Consider the following 15,587-nt stretch of genomic DNA (forward strand, 5'->3'; position numbering starts at 1 on the left):
CTCATCGAATTGAGGTACTTTCTTTCTTTCCCGAAGTCAGTATCAAGACTGACCCTTATGTGTATTATATGATTTTTCTTTATTATAAGTATTTCGAAAATTTATTATTCATGGTATGCTAAAGTGCACAAGTATAGAAGGTATACTAGTATATTAACCTTTCATTCGAAAATTATATTTTACAAAAAAAATTAAATAAAGAAGCATATTTCTTACAGATTTACAAAAAATTTTGTCAAAGATCCAGACTGTGCCAATACTTCTATTCGGTAGTGTACAATGTTACAACTACATATTTCCTCATAGATATTATATTAGGATAAAAAATATTCTTCATTTTCAACCTTCACTTGTAATTTTAAGTAATTTATGACGTATTAAACTAAACTATGAAACTATGAAACTAAACTATGAAAAAGTAGAAAGTACGATGTATACTTGAATTTCTTATAACTAGGTACTATAAAACAGAAAATTTTAATTCAGCATATGAAAAAATGTTAAACTCAAAATTTGTTACGTTTAACATTCGCCTCTTTTCGTGGACATTTTGAATGTTATATACTCGTATATATACTTTGTAAATTTTATAACAGTATCATCGTTAAAAATATGATAATAAAAATTTGTTTAAAATATGTAATGTCGTTAAAAATGTAGTAAAACTCTGACATTTTAGTTCCAGAATTAATAATTATAAAAGAAAATTTGTTAAACTTGAGAAAATCATACAAGAGTAATAAATAAATTAAAATCAGAACTATTTAATTATTTAATGTCTTATCTTCAAATTTCGGATAATTAATACGACTAAGACTTAATATAAATTTGAAACAATTGTATATTATATTTATACCAAACTATTCTTTGTACATAATTAGCTTCAATAAGGAATTGGTATATTTCAATGAACCGTCGCACGCCATTCAAACGTCTAAACATATCGTGCGATGTTGCCACATCAGCTGCATTGCGTAGCTTCTAAAAAATTTGCACGTAAACCTATCTTTTCATTAGCATTTAAGAAAAGGTTATTATGTTCACAGGACAGTTTTACAGAAATTAATAAATGCACCATCATATTTCGATATAATTTGGTGCCAATTTTCGATATAATTTTGGTACGGTTCTTGAATATAGTTTTCCTGTTTCAGAAGAAAAAGAAGAACTAAGAGCCTCTTTTCTTAATTCCGCCATGTGTTATTGTGTTAAAATGCATCAGATTTTTCTCAAGGGTTTCTTGTACCCCAAATTACGATAGCTTCGTTCCAAAATTGAGAGTAGTCTTGAATTTTGTGCTTTACCTAACAACTACTTAAGGCAGCACTGGAACTCGAATTTCTTTCAAATTCCGGTTAAGGTTCTAACCTTATAAATAAGATAACTTTAACCAAAATAACGCATTGACTTTAGGCGATGAAAACCATACTTAAATCAAAAACCATGTTCTACTTGTTCGATGAATATTGTGACAAATAATTTTCAAATATTGTGTACAAACTTTGTAACGCATAAGGAACAATTTTACCAGGCATAATAAATTTGATTACATTAAAGTAATCTTGCTTTTTCTCCTAAGAACTAAGACTAAACTTAATATAATATAATTATATAATTGAATTCATAGGCTAGAAAATATTAGATTAGTACGAAAACTACTAACCTTAAAACTTTTACAAGCTTTTGCGTGATTCCTCCAATCCTCTTTCTGATGTTGCTTACTGCAGTAATAAACATTTCCACAGGCACTACATTTATGAATTGCATTTTTCCCGCAAATCGCACAAGTACTCTGAGATTCCATTGTTAAAACTTGTAACAATCTCATTTACAAAAATGCATATATTACATACGTTGTGGTAAAAATGATTCATATGTTCTTAATTATTTTAATATTATTTTATGTGCTAATGTGCTTTTTATTTACAGCAACAGGGATTTAAATCATTAAGTTATAAACTCTCGTTATTAAATAATAATTTGAAAATATAGAAATTCCAATAATATTTCGAATTAGTATGATATATTTAATACGTACTATGACCAAAGAAAAAGATTTAATATTGCAAGTAAAACAAATTTTCCATAAAAATAATAGATATTTTTTCATTTTCATCACAGTTTGATTAAGTTACATATCCACGTATAATATTGTTAATTAAGCAATTAAAATATATAGTCTAAAAAATAGATGAGCGAAAAATATAATTTAATTATACAAAAATTTATTAATATGAAGTTGTTAGAAATGGGATATGAATATAAAAGAAATGTATTTTGAATATAAAAATGCACAAAATTTAATGAAATACACGTATTGTGATTAACCGTGCAATTAAAGTTTGAGATCTCAAAACTTACCACAAATAACTTTTTAATCTTTTAAACTTTTTAAGAATTCGAACAAAAAATTTTTAAATATCTTCATTCATTTAATAAATTTCATTCACTTATAACTGTTATGTACTTTTATAATAAGTTTTATATAACATAAAATTTAAATAGAAGTATAGTTCACATATGTTCTGTTATAAATTAAAAGTACGAAGTGATTCATTAAATTCTGAAAAAAAGAGGTAATATTAAATTATGTGGGGTTTAAAAAGTATTAGTATTACAAACGTAGCTATTTAAAAATAATTGAAACAAATATACATTTAGTCGAAAAAGTAACTTAAAAATTGTACAACACACGACGCGATAAACTACTTTGTTATTTAAAACAAGGAGCGTCCGCTTCTGCACGGTGATATAGACTAACTAAGCGTATTGCTTGAGAGGAAGTTGATTTCCAGAATAGAATCTATTTAGAGAAGAGCAACAGTACTTGTGCCTAGACATGTACGCAAGTAATTATATGCCTAGGTATAATGCGTGTAGCATAGTACATCTACACATCCTAGCATCAAACCATATTTCTAAAACATTTTCAATATGGAGAACATTGAATGATTTACACGTGCCAAAGATAAATATTAATTTTATAATGGAATCTATGTATCCAAAAAATATATAAAATCGCGCGTTTCTTATTTCTCTCTTTTTTCTTCTTCAACACGTTGCGTATTCCCAACTTTATTGTTAGAAAATAGATGTGTGTACATCTGTATTGTACGAGCGAAAAATGAAAGAGAGAAAGACAAAAGGAAAACGCCATGAGACGAGCGCATTGCGTGTGTGTTGAATGAATGAATATGCAATAATACGAATTCATTCCAGTTTGAGATGTATAAGAGAATAGAGCGGTGTACGTTGATACTTCGTTATTCTGTTACATATAAATTTTATATTTAATAAAACGTTATATATTATTACTTTAACATTCATAAACCACTAATTTTATAAATTAGATCTAGTAGCAAAGTAAATCTTCAGCTAAAGAATTAAAGAAATTAAAATCCTCTAGAAATATATGCATTATGTTTACTTTGAACTATATTTTACGTACTATATTTTGCTCTTCATAGCTTTGAAAATCAAAAAAGATTAGCTATCTTTCTATGCTAGATTATACTACTATACTATAAGTTTATACTATTGAAAGACTTTATACTTTCTCAAATAATTCAGTGAAGTTTCCGAATGATAACGAAAAATTTAATAAAAGTTGAAATAACAAATGAAATATCTGAATTAAGTAAGTATTTATATCGAAATACTATGTGTACGTATAAAAGTTGTGAAAAAGGTATTTGTCATGGCGGTGATTCTACATCTTCTGAATAGCTAGAGATCTGCAAAAAGGACAGTCGCAAAATTGACTCTTATCTTGCAATAAAAGGTAAAACTTTTTTATTACATCTTATTCTACTCATCGCAAGTATAAAGAGTCTCAAAGGAACCTGCGAAAGGATCGCAGCTCAACCGTCCTCTGGTGGAAAAGATGTTACAGTTTTATTAACTATATATGTATATACATTCGTATATAATTGACTTTATTTATAATACATTTGTGTATCGCAATCAAATGCAGGGTATATAGCATCCATTGCTGCGCGTAGATATTCTAGATACACCATTGGATATCCTATTCTCATCTTTTTCCTTCTCTTTCTCCTTGGAACTGCGTAATAGGTGCGTCTGCGTGCCAACTTCTGTATGGACGCCTCTGTTGTCTAAGCCGCTCCGAAATTATATAACATATTCCGGTGAAGCTTCTTTTAAATATTTCTCCTAAAGAAAGAATCTCCTAGAGAAAGAAAGAAGAAGTAACGTTACGTGTTGATCTTGAGCGAAGGAAAGCATATTCAATGTGATACTTATTTTTAAATGATTAAAATTGCCAACAGATGGAATCCGTCCACTCGAACTAAAATGATCCACTGAATTTATTCAACTGTGGGAAATCACGATGATCTGAAACTTCTTGACTAGCGATCTTCCATTATTACTTGATCGATTTCATGCGCCAAAAATAATCCTCAGAGACTTCATCGATAAAACGCTGTGCAAGCTCTGTCTGATTCCAAGATGTAAATATGTTATAGATGAAGTCAGTTTTGTATATACATATACACTCCCCGCCAGAAAGATAGCCCAGGTGTGGTATCTTTAATTTCTCAATGACGCGTGTAAAGTTTTTCCTCTGTAACGCGTAATATCGAAACATTATGAGCTCAGAATTCGTTGAGAATAATTAAAAACATTATGATATTTAATGTATAACTAAAAAAATTGTTTTATTTTAAGAACGAAATGATAGCACATGTACAATAAAAAAATAATAATCAACATAAATTGTAACTAACAATAGTTACTTATTAAACGTATATACTTATTTAATAATGAGTACATCCCCCTTTATTTTCTATTACTTGTATTGTACGATTTGCTATCGATTTATAGAGTTTCCGGATATAATTTTGTCTTAACGTATCCCATTCGCGTACAATTACATTTCTTAGCTCTTGTGCGTCTGATACTGATTTTCATTCGCGTATACGCCGTGAACAAGTTCTGCCTAACAATTTTCAATAATATTAAGATCCGGGAAGCGTGCAGGCCACGGCAAAATAGATATATTATTTTCATTAAAATATTGGACCAATCTTGATGTGTATACAGATGCATTATCTCGTTGAAAGATGTAATCAGGTGAAGAAATGCGTTCTGCATGATTATTTACTTATTCTTTGATTAAATTTATGTATCGGACACTATTCACTCTCCCAACGATGAACTTGATACTGGTCTTGCCAAAATAACCGATGCCTCTTCCCATTTGTCGTCGAATTGCCGACATTGTCTGTTTTCTTGTGTCATGAAAATAATATTGGAACCCATTAGGACCATCCAAGTCGAATATTTTTCGTCTGAAAATACCACCTCTCTCCATTTCTTTTTTCAATGGATTCATTCTTTTGCAAAGCGTAAACGTTCTACTTTGTATTTCTTTGTTAATGAAGGTTCCTTTTTCAATTTTAGCCTCTTGATATCTTTGCAAGATAGTAAAATTCGGCAAATACTTGAAACACTGACACTAACACTAGATTTTTCCATTATTTGCTTCGTTGTTAACTGCGAGTTGAAAGCTACACGCAAAATTGCTTGCTTATCACGATCAGATAACGACCAGTACTTTTCTTTTTGCCATAATCTTTAATATTTTTTAAGAAATTGTGTATTACTTTACGACTTCATCTTATTACTTTCTATATTTTTGTTACTGATAACTTTATCTCTTATACGTGGGGAAATCCCCATGGACACCCATTCCCACTCTTCTGGGAAGCGACGGGGTAGTGTCGGACTTTACCGACTGAAACCCCACGGTGGACCGCCTGACGCACAGCTGGGATGCCCCGGGACCTCTTTCGAATTACATTTAGATATAAATTTGAAAACTATTGAGGTGCACTTATTAATGAAGAATTATGCACTTAACGTTAGGCAACACACAATTCTAAGCAATTAGAATTTATAAATAGCAAGTATGCAAAAAGTTTCTTCAAAATTGGCATGTAATATCTTTACTCTGAACAAAAATTATTTTTTACCAAGCATGAGTCCAAATTAGTGATTTAGGACTATCAATTACTGAATTAACTCGTTTTGTTATTAAGATTAATTAATTTTTGTGTTATTAGGATTTGTTACAAACGAAGAATATTTTATTCCACGGAAATTTGGAAATTCTTTCAAAATACCCAGAATACAGAAACACCTTTTATGATACACATCCTTTATCTAAACAATAGGCAGTTAATAAACTGGTTGAAAAACCATTCAAAGGATGCAGTTTCGTAGAAACTTTGAAGGCATTATTTTTCCTATATGCAAATGGATGTGATAAATGATAAACCTGAGGTGTTCGTAGATGAAGGTCCCCACAAGAAACTATACTTAGAACGTTCAACAATAACAATTAATTTATTAACGTTTAACAAAATAACAATTAACAGCGAATGTTGATTAACGAGTTGAGGTCATTATGAGTGTCCTGATGGATAATGAAAGTACACTAGAATATGTTCAACAATAACTAGTTTATTATCGTGTAACAAATAACGCTCACAGCAAATGTCGCTTGACGAGTAGCAAAATAACCGTCGTCGGTTTCGTTTCGCATAGACACAAGAGTCGTTTCGCGTTTCGCAGCTCAGAGCGGAACGACCCCTTCTGAGAAGAAACGAATTCTTCCTTTAGGTGCCCATCGATATCCCCACTAGGACGCGCTTATTAGATGTGCCGCGGCAGTTGCCGCATATGTGTCTTCCGAGGATTTGGCGGAAGAAACATAGGGATATCGATGGTACAACGGGCACGTCGATGTTGCGCTTTTGGCGGCCTAACGCTTTGTATTGCGAAGCCAATGGAAAGTTCCGTGGCGGGTGCCGCCACAGAGTAACAAGTAACAAGTAACAGGTAACAGGTAGCAGGTAACAATCAACGGTTTTGTTTCGCCCCTACACGGGAGACGTTACGTACTTTGCAGTCCGGAACGGGATGAATCTTTGTTCGAGAACAAACAGATTCTTCCCTTAGTTGCCCATTGATATCCCCACTAGCACGCGTTTATTAGATGTGCCGCGGCGATTGCCACATATCCATTGCTTTGGCAGCATAGCGCTTTGTATCGCGAAGCCGACGGAAAGTTTCGTTAGTTTCGCGACTAACACCTTTGGCACTTGAACGACTTTAGCACGAGCGGCCAAAAACATAGATGGCATGTGTAGAAGGTGCCACGTCTAATCAGAAACCCTAGAACATGTTCTAGAGTTATGTTAATTCTCTAGGGGCCTCCGGACCAAGAGGCACGATGAAGTGAAAACGCCCCTCGTCAAAAAATTGAGACAAATGAACGAAGTATTTGTCAAGCTCACAGTGAAAGCTGGAGATAATCTGTATAAACCGGACTTCGTAGTGAAAAATAGAGAACGGATTCTCGTAGGCGACGTAGCTATCTGCTAAGAGAACAGAGATTAGAAAGTGGAAAAGGAGAAGGGCAACAAATACCAAGCGTGTCTAAAGGAACTAAGAACTAAGTATGGCTTCAAGGAGGGTGTGATCCTACCGGTGGTGCTGGGAAGCAAAGGGACAATTACTACTAAGCAAAGAAAATTTTATACGAATTGGGCTAGAACAATAGCGAAATAAAAACGATAATTATGAATGTACTAAAATGCTCTATGGATATGTGCAATATATTTTTAGATGGATGATTACATTATTGTTATTTATGACTTATATATGATATATATGATTTATTATGATATATATGAGTCGTAGCACAACTCTTCATATAACATTGCTCGCAACTGACCAACGGTTGCCTTTTATACCATGGTTTTAGTATGCCTAACTCGCAATAGATGTGGATGTCCCATGGTCAAATATACTTTTTTTAATTATCCTGCGATAAAGGACCACCGATACATGGCTCATTGGGACCTTCCATCCTTCAGTACTTTTATTGCTTTTTACCTGGAGTACATCGGAATTTCCCCCCCCCCCCCATACTACACTATTATTCCCAATTTTTTACAAAATGGAAGTAGCATCGAACAACTCTCATCTTCAAAAGAAATAGAGATCTCAATAATGTCGACCCATTACTATAGGCTTTAGCCAAACTATCTCCTCAATTGTTGACTCCAGACTAAGAATTTATTTACATCTGAATATACATCTGAAAATGGATGTAAACATAATATCGAATTATTAAACACTGCCCTAACTAACTAAACCAACTAAAAATAAAGAAAGTAAAGAGAAAAAAAGCGGTGGAATTTTTACAGCGGCAGATATTTCCAAAGCCTTTGACATAGTACCGCATCCTGCGCTAAAGCCATGTCTGCAGAAAAAAGGTATTCCGAGTCTAATAATTGAATTTATTCTTAAAATGTATAGAAACTGTTGGATAGTAATCCGTGCTAAATATAATCATGAAGTCAAAACAAATATCTCAGAGGAGTAAAAGAGAGAAATCCATTAACTCTACTTAGAACCGCAGTTGGAAAAGACTGCAGAAAATACAGAAGGTATCAATGTCAGAGAGGAAGGAAATATTCCAATTCTCGCATTTACGGATGAGGTGGTCCTCTTTGGCAAAGATAAAATTGAAGTACAGCAACAATTTACTATGGTATTGAAAGGTATTTTCGCAACTTCCGCAAAAAGAGCCTAACTTTCCAAACGTCGCAAAGAAAGGCATCTGGTTTCTGAAAGACCCGGAGACAAAAACTGATGATAATAATTGTCACGTCTCGCGTACCATACAAGCCGTAACGCGAGGCAGGAAAGGAATCGGTCAGGATTCGCCAATAGTGCGAGCCACAACTCTGGGCAAATAGAATTAGGAATAGAAAACTTACACGAAAACAAAAGATACGACGCACGCAAGCACTTTAATTTTATGACGCGTACAGTAGGAGCTTCGTGGTATCCTCTTCAGACTACGTTGGATCGATGATAGGAGGATCATCGAGGCGCGTCAATCATTGCTCCAAGCAGACAGAAATTCCTTAAACATGTTCGCTCTTCATTTTCCTTCTTTTTTCTTTGTTAAACCTCTTTCAATTTTTTCTCTTCTTACGTTGGAAAGTCATATGAAGATACATATTTCGACTAAAGTTGAACAAAAGACAAAACTAAAATGAAATAACGTACTTGCACAACCTGATCGAAAACCAAAGACGTCGGTCCCTCTGCACGCATGATCAGGAAAACATTTGATACACTCACACTTCAAGAAATACTTTATTATATTAAAGAGCACGGAGAAATGCGTGTTTAGATCCGCGGAACAATGAGATGTCTGCTGATACGCACAGTCTCGCGCGCGCTCTCCTCATCACAGTATCCAGTACGATAAGCAGAAGAGACCACGTTCTTCTCACGCAACATTAGCAGAGACAAGCAACTGTCACGCGCTAAAGGATCAAGTATAGGCATCAGCAAACCATTTGTCAAGGAGAATACGACTTATCATTAGCAGAAATTAATACTGCACTAAGAATTTGCAGCAGCAAGGATTTCTAAAAGGGAAATCCCCCAATAACGCGTCCACAATACCATAGGAGAGAAGAAACCTTAATACTTTCAGGACACCGGCAGAAACAAAGGCTGCAACATCCGCAAAGATAATTACGTGCCAAAACTCCGCGTTATCGTGGGAACAAATTTTCACGTGACAATTATCTCATTACAGTTTTAAAATATAATTACTAATAGTTATAAATAAGCGTAGCCACTTAGAGTTCAGTCCAGTTGGCAGGCAGAAGTCAGCTTCGAGTTTAAAAGTCAGCCAATTTCCAATTGATGGTACCCCGCTGGGGGTAACCATCCACATGCTATGTATATCTAAGCTATAATATTTTACCAAATGTTCCACTGGACAAATTGTAAATTTTAAATAAATAATAAAAAGAAATTTCCAATTGAGATTCAGTCGCTTTTAGTTAAGCAAAGAATTGACTGACAAACAATTGTTAAAGAATGGTACAATCAGCCATCGAACAATTATATCATTTAGTAAAGTGCGATCGACAGTACATTTAAGCAAGATGAGGGTCTCAGTCATTGTAACATTCTCTTCTACAACAATCTCGGACTTGTAGCACATTTGCCACTCAAATAAAACTTTCCGTTGACTTCCATTGTCAACAATCAAGAATTATTATTATATATTTAATCGGACATTCTTTAAGATTATTAAACAACCGAATGATAGTTAGCTGTGCTAACCTGTGACCTGACACGTTCGTTATAGTGCCTTCAATAATTGAAGAGGCCTACAGATTTTCGCACTTATCCTCCCACTGTTAGCAGAAATATCTGTTCACCTTTGGGCAACACTTGCGAAGCCACATCGGTTGCCACAGAGAGTATTATTGTCACAAACAATCTTTGTTCATGTTAAATGCCAAAGCAAGGAGGAATCCTACAAACGAAGACCATAACAGTAAGCAACATGTAGAATGTTGGTTTATACGCCGCCGAAATTAAAAGTTGAAGAGAGAGAAATCGGAAGAATTAGGATTAACCATAAAGCAAATAGAAATTTGTTTTCCGCTGTCTACCTAAAACTTCATTATCAAACATACTGTAGGAGCACTCGGGAGGGAAAAACTTTCCAACGGTTTCGTCGGTACATTGTATACCATCGTTGACAGACTGTTTACGAGAGACCGACGAAACATAAGCAAGGCCGCGACGAAGCATAAGTCTTCGACAGGTCTAATGAGCCATCGATATCCCGACGGTCCTTCCGCCAAATACTTGGAAAAAGGACCGCTAACGAGCGCGTGCGTAGTGGAGATATTGAGAGATGACAAAAAGAAACGAAATGGTTTAAGAGATCAGTTGTGACCGAGAAGTGTGATTGAGCAGTCGAAATCGAGAGTCGTACGTAAAGTGTCGACATCAAGAATCGCGAATAAATTGTCACGAGTTGAGACTTGTAACGAAATCATTAAGCGGGTTAATAAATATATTGTAAACAAAACGTTGAGTATTTCTTTGGCACCTCACTCGTTCTACGAACACCTCAATACCTTTTTGTCTGTAGTTGGGAAAAAAGTAAATTTAATTATCTTTCTTCAGTAAGCACTAACTTGATTCGCTACATTCGGACATTCGGACAAGTGTCTCGAGATTTGGCATTTGGTTTGCTGATACATGGTATTGAAGTGTTTCGTCTGTGAGAAATAATGCAAAAAAAAAATACTAACATTACATGTACAGAGTAAGATACTTGATGTGCAACAGCTCCAATCGCTCGTCGTATGTATAATACGTGACATTTTACGCGGAGCGACTGTAGTCCTTCGTAGTACGTCAGCTGCATTTTATGCTGTCTACACTTCTAAAGCTAACGGAGGTTGGCCTATCGCGTGTTGAGCATATAGTGAAACTCGGGACATTAAAAAAGCGCATTGAGAACTAAAGCTCCTTGGATCCTGCAATATTTAATCTCATCGATGAAAGATATGATAAAAAGCTCAACACTATTGCCAATTCATTGAGAATAAACTGGCCATTCACAATTGATGATATTGAAAACATGATGAAACGACTGAGGAGAGATTATATTAAACAATGGTGTAAACTCAAATGTCAAGGCTAAGAAGTAACTGGGTGTGGCTTAAACGAAACCAGTTACTAAAACCATCCCGATATATTGACGCTATCTGGTTGTAAAGTAACACATTTGTTACCAAAGTAGTCCTAATACGAGCAGGTAAGAAAATAAATACAGTTTGCAGACGACGCAATGCCCAACCTAAAACCCTAGGACATATTTTAGGTCCATGTCAATATATTGGATGGCCTCTCGAGGTCGGGGCGGAAGATGTCTGGTGGAAGATGTCTGGCGGAAGCGGGAGCTGAATGGAAATGGGTCGGCTAAACAACCGCCGACCTTGGAGCAGAATAATACCAGAAATGGAGAAGATAAGGTGGTTTGCGTCCACCTCCAGAAACCTCAAAGGAACGTACATCACGAGGTTGAGGCTGGTGTCCCGTAAGGTGTGAGCTACAGTAGCGCATTGTCGCTGCCAAGGATTGCCGACCTCGAGACAGGAAACACACACCTGCGGCAAGAGGTGCGTTACCACGAAAACGAGGTCAGTCGTCCGCAAGGGACGATGGTTAGGTTGGGGTTAGGTCCAGGCCCCCGGATCGGTTTCTACGCCTGGTGAGACGAAGAGAAGGTTGAGATCTGCGGACAGACAAGAGAACGCGTTCGTCGCTCCTGCTATGGTCACGGACGCTGGACCATCATCCTTGGAAGGATTCTGGAGGACCCGCACGAGGTGCGACGACGAGGAGTCGATAGCCTCGTTGAAGTCGAACATTTCTGTAACATGTGGAGTGGCAAGAAGCGCAAGATGACTTGCTCTACCTTTCACATGCCCGTCGACCTCGTGCGCGATCTAAGGACGGCAACGGCCACTGATATCAATGCTGAGATGATCAGGCAAGTCGAGCAAATTATTAAGGTGGCGACTATATCGTCCAACCTTAAGGGAACTTATATCGAGACCCGAAGGAGGCGGCATCCTCTCTTGCTGCTGGGACGATGGAGTTCACCAGGATTGGAACCACCTGCGCCCGTGGAAGCGAGGCCGCCAGTGCTCGAGGAGAAAAATGAGGCCCTCCGGAAAGAATTAGCGGGAATGGCGGTGAGCGTGCCCTGCCTCCGAGAAACGGACAGAATGATAGTAACCTTGCTACCCTTGAGAGAAGGGTGGAAGAGCTCGGACCCTCTATCACTAGGGCCATTGAAGATCGCCACAGGGGCGAACGACCCACCCCTGAGACATGGCACAGACAAGAACCGGTGGCGTCGGCTCGCACCACCATCACCACCCAGTTACTATCGCTCCCTCGGGAGCAGCAGGGAGGTGAGTGGAGGGTGCTGCAGGCGAAGAAAAAGAAGGGAAGGAAGAAGAAAGCTACTAGAAATGCGGCGGAGAGCCAGGTCAACACGGCTCCGCCTACAAAAGGTGCACAGCCTGGGAGAAGGCTGCCCACCAAATTGACGAGAGTTGTCGCGATCTACCTTAAGTATCGTTTCGTAGGTCTCGACAATTCGAGTGATCTTATTGTGAAGCAAATTTCTGCTGGTGTTCCACAGGGCTCTGTGGTAGGCTCGCTTCTGTGGAATTTAGTTTGCGATGGCCTGTTGGTCAGATTTGATAATTATGTGAATGTAAAAGTTGTTGCATTTGCGGATGACCTTGCTATAATGGCGGGTTTGAAGAAAAAGGAAAGTGTGGAGGTCATATCCATATGAAGACAATCTTAAAATGGTGTGAAAACTCAGGTCTTCAGATAGCAAAGGATAAAACTGAGTTTATTTTATTGACGACAATGAGAGTTCCGAAGAATTTTAGTATAACTTTGACAGGAGAGGTGTTTAACACACGCGAAAGGTTTAAATATCTAGGCGCGGTGTTGGACTCCGAAAGAAAGTTTAGTGATCATATTGAAATAATTTGCACTAGAGCGGATACGATTGTTGGCGCTACCAGACTGCTCCTGCCGAATGTGAACGGCCCCTCTGACCTCTGCAAGGAATTGTATTACCAGGTATGGAAATCGGTCGTGACATATGCCTCCCCGGTTTGGGTGGATGCGATTAGTAAGGTCAAGGATGCAGCCACCTTCCGGAAGTGTACGAGTATGCAAGAAGAGGAGGGTGGATACCGGGGCCTCCTCTCGGTCGGTAAATGCGACCGGGGACCAGAGTTTTGAAGAAAGCGAGAGCGAAGCTGGAGGAGGTAGGGAAAGGCGTAGAAGAACAATAAAAAATGAGGCGTAGTGTACCACCCTCTCCTCCTTCGTAAAAGAATACGAAACTTCTCCAATTTAGAAATGACATTCAAGAGGTGGTGGAGGGAAAGGAACATGACAGCTTAAAAGTAAGCGGCAATGACGGAAGGATACCACCGAGGATTGTTTCTGTCACCACCGTTAAGAAGGGGTATATGACTCCGGCAGTGAAAGGAACAAGCGGAGTGGAGGAAAACTCCCTTGTGACTTGGTTGAGTAAAGCTGGGAGACCGGTTAGTAAGGCCAATGATGTGGAGGTCAGCGCATCCGAAGGAGAGGTTCCCGCATCGGATAATAGCTGTTACAGCACTCCAATGGTAAATAGAAATAGGCGTGCGAAGGAACTATTGATCAAATCGGCGCTGAGGAAGCAAAAGGGTGCAATGAGTGCGGCACAAAGCAAAGAAGATAAGGAAGACTGTGTGATATTCAGGATCAGTGAATGGAGAAAGATGATCGACATTATTAGAGAGGCCTTTCTGGATATGAATAATATTCTGGGGAGACTGCATTTAATGTACAAAAAGTACCCGGTGATCAAAAATTTATCCAACTCGATCAATACCAGAGCGGAGAGCCTCTGGAAGGGACTGGACGAACAGGTGAACAAGAAGGGATGCAAAGTCAGCAGACAGGATGGAACACCCGGAAAAGTTAACGTGTCCACGCAAAGATCCCCGCCGATGGATGAGAGTAGGAAAAGAAGCGGCCAGTGGCGAAGCAAGGTGTCTGCCGATCAAAGTAATAAGAGGAAAACTATGTCACCGCCCGAGGATAGGAATTCGGACCGGAAGAAAAGGGCGAAGAGAGGGGAAGTCTCCTACGCGGAGGTTTATTAAGAGAGAGAAACGAGCAACGAGGACCCTAGGTCAGAAAAATTAGCGACTCTGGAGAGAAGTGTACAGATCAGGCGAGTAGGAGAGAAAGGAGGCTTGAGAGAAAGAGGAACTGCAACGAGGAAAGAAGGCCACCGACTAACAAAGGTCGGAGGGATAAGGTGATAAGAACGCGAAATGGATCGGAGGCCCTGTTGATGAAAGTCCGGGAGGGAGAGGAATGGCTCCAGGTGTACAGGGAGCTTATTTAATTTAGCTAATTTATTGGGAGCTCCGGCAAGCATAACAGAAAGTCAGGAGGATACCTTGCAGAGTATTATAGAATAAACCTGCGAGGGTTTAGTCCGTTTGAGGGGCGACAAAATCGTAGTGCTCGTAAAGGAACGAACAGAGCGGGAGTAGGTGACAACATCCCACCCTTGCAGGGTTTCGCGCCGAAGGCGTCCTAGGTGATCATAGGGGCCGACACGCCGAGGAGGATCTGGATCTTCTCTGACTTGCACAACAGCCCAGAGGATAGCGTAGAGAGGGGTGGTCCCTTCCAATGCCCGGACTAATCAAGGAACGACTCCCTCAGACAGGAGAAGATGCAGGAGTGCTCAGGCAGTAATTCGAAAATTTTCTGAGTCCCGGACAATACAGCTGAGCGTCGGGGAGCCCACCGTGGAGTTTTAGTCGGTATAGTTCGACACTACCCCGCCCCTTCCAAGCTGGCGGGAGGTGTCCATGAGGATTTCCCCACGTATAAAAGAAATAAAAAGCATTCATCTCCGAACCGTATAGACAGTTACCATATTGGTGCCATGATACGGTCGGGAATGCATCACTAAAGGTTACCCTCTTCAATGGAAGGCATGCGGCAAACGAGACTTTGTTTAGCAAGGAAGGATTGGTCGGCATCATGGTGGAGGACACGATGTGCATGGGTGGATATTGTTCTGCCAATGTGAGCAAGCAGGAGTTTGACGGGTACAT

At 38.2% G+C, this 15,587-nt stretch overlaps 1 protein-coding gene across 15 annotated transcripts in view; it reads right to left on the reverse strand.

The window, feature by feature from the left end:
- The window catches only part of LOC122576994 (SET domain-containing protein SmydA-8-like), a 66,344-nt gene extending 63,930 nt beyond the window's left edge, over positions 1 to 2,414 (reverse strand). For 5 of the 15 annotated variants that reach the window (XR_006319991.1, XM_043748003.1, XM_043748001.1 and 2 more), the window contains exon 1: positions 1,664 to 2,085. Coding sequence is in view for 9 of the 15 variants with exons in the window: in XM_043747999.1 (XP_043603934.1) it covers positions 1,664 to 1,828 (165 nt within the window). In the remaining 6 variants the exon portion in view is untranslated. Of the gene's footprint in view, positions 1 to 1,663; positions 2,093 to 2,361 lie in introns of those variants that run through there. The other 10 variants (XM_043747997.1, XM_043747993.1, XM_043747995.1 and 7 more) reach the window with 5 other exon arrangements.
- Between the last annotated feature and the right edge of the window lie 13,173 nt (positions 2,415 to 15,587).

Source organism: Bombus pyrosoma, linkage group LG17 (genome assembly GCF_014825855.1).
Source record: "Bombus pyrosoma isolate SC7728 linkage group LG17, ASM1482585v1, whole genome shotgun sequence".
Classification (NCBI taxonomy): Eukaryota; Metazoa; Arthropoda; class Insecta; order Hymenoptera; family Apidae; genus Bombus; species Bombus pyrosoma.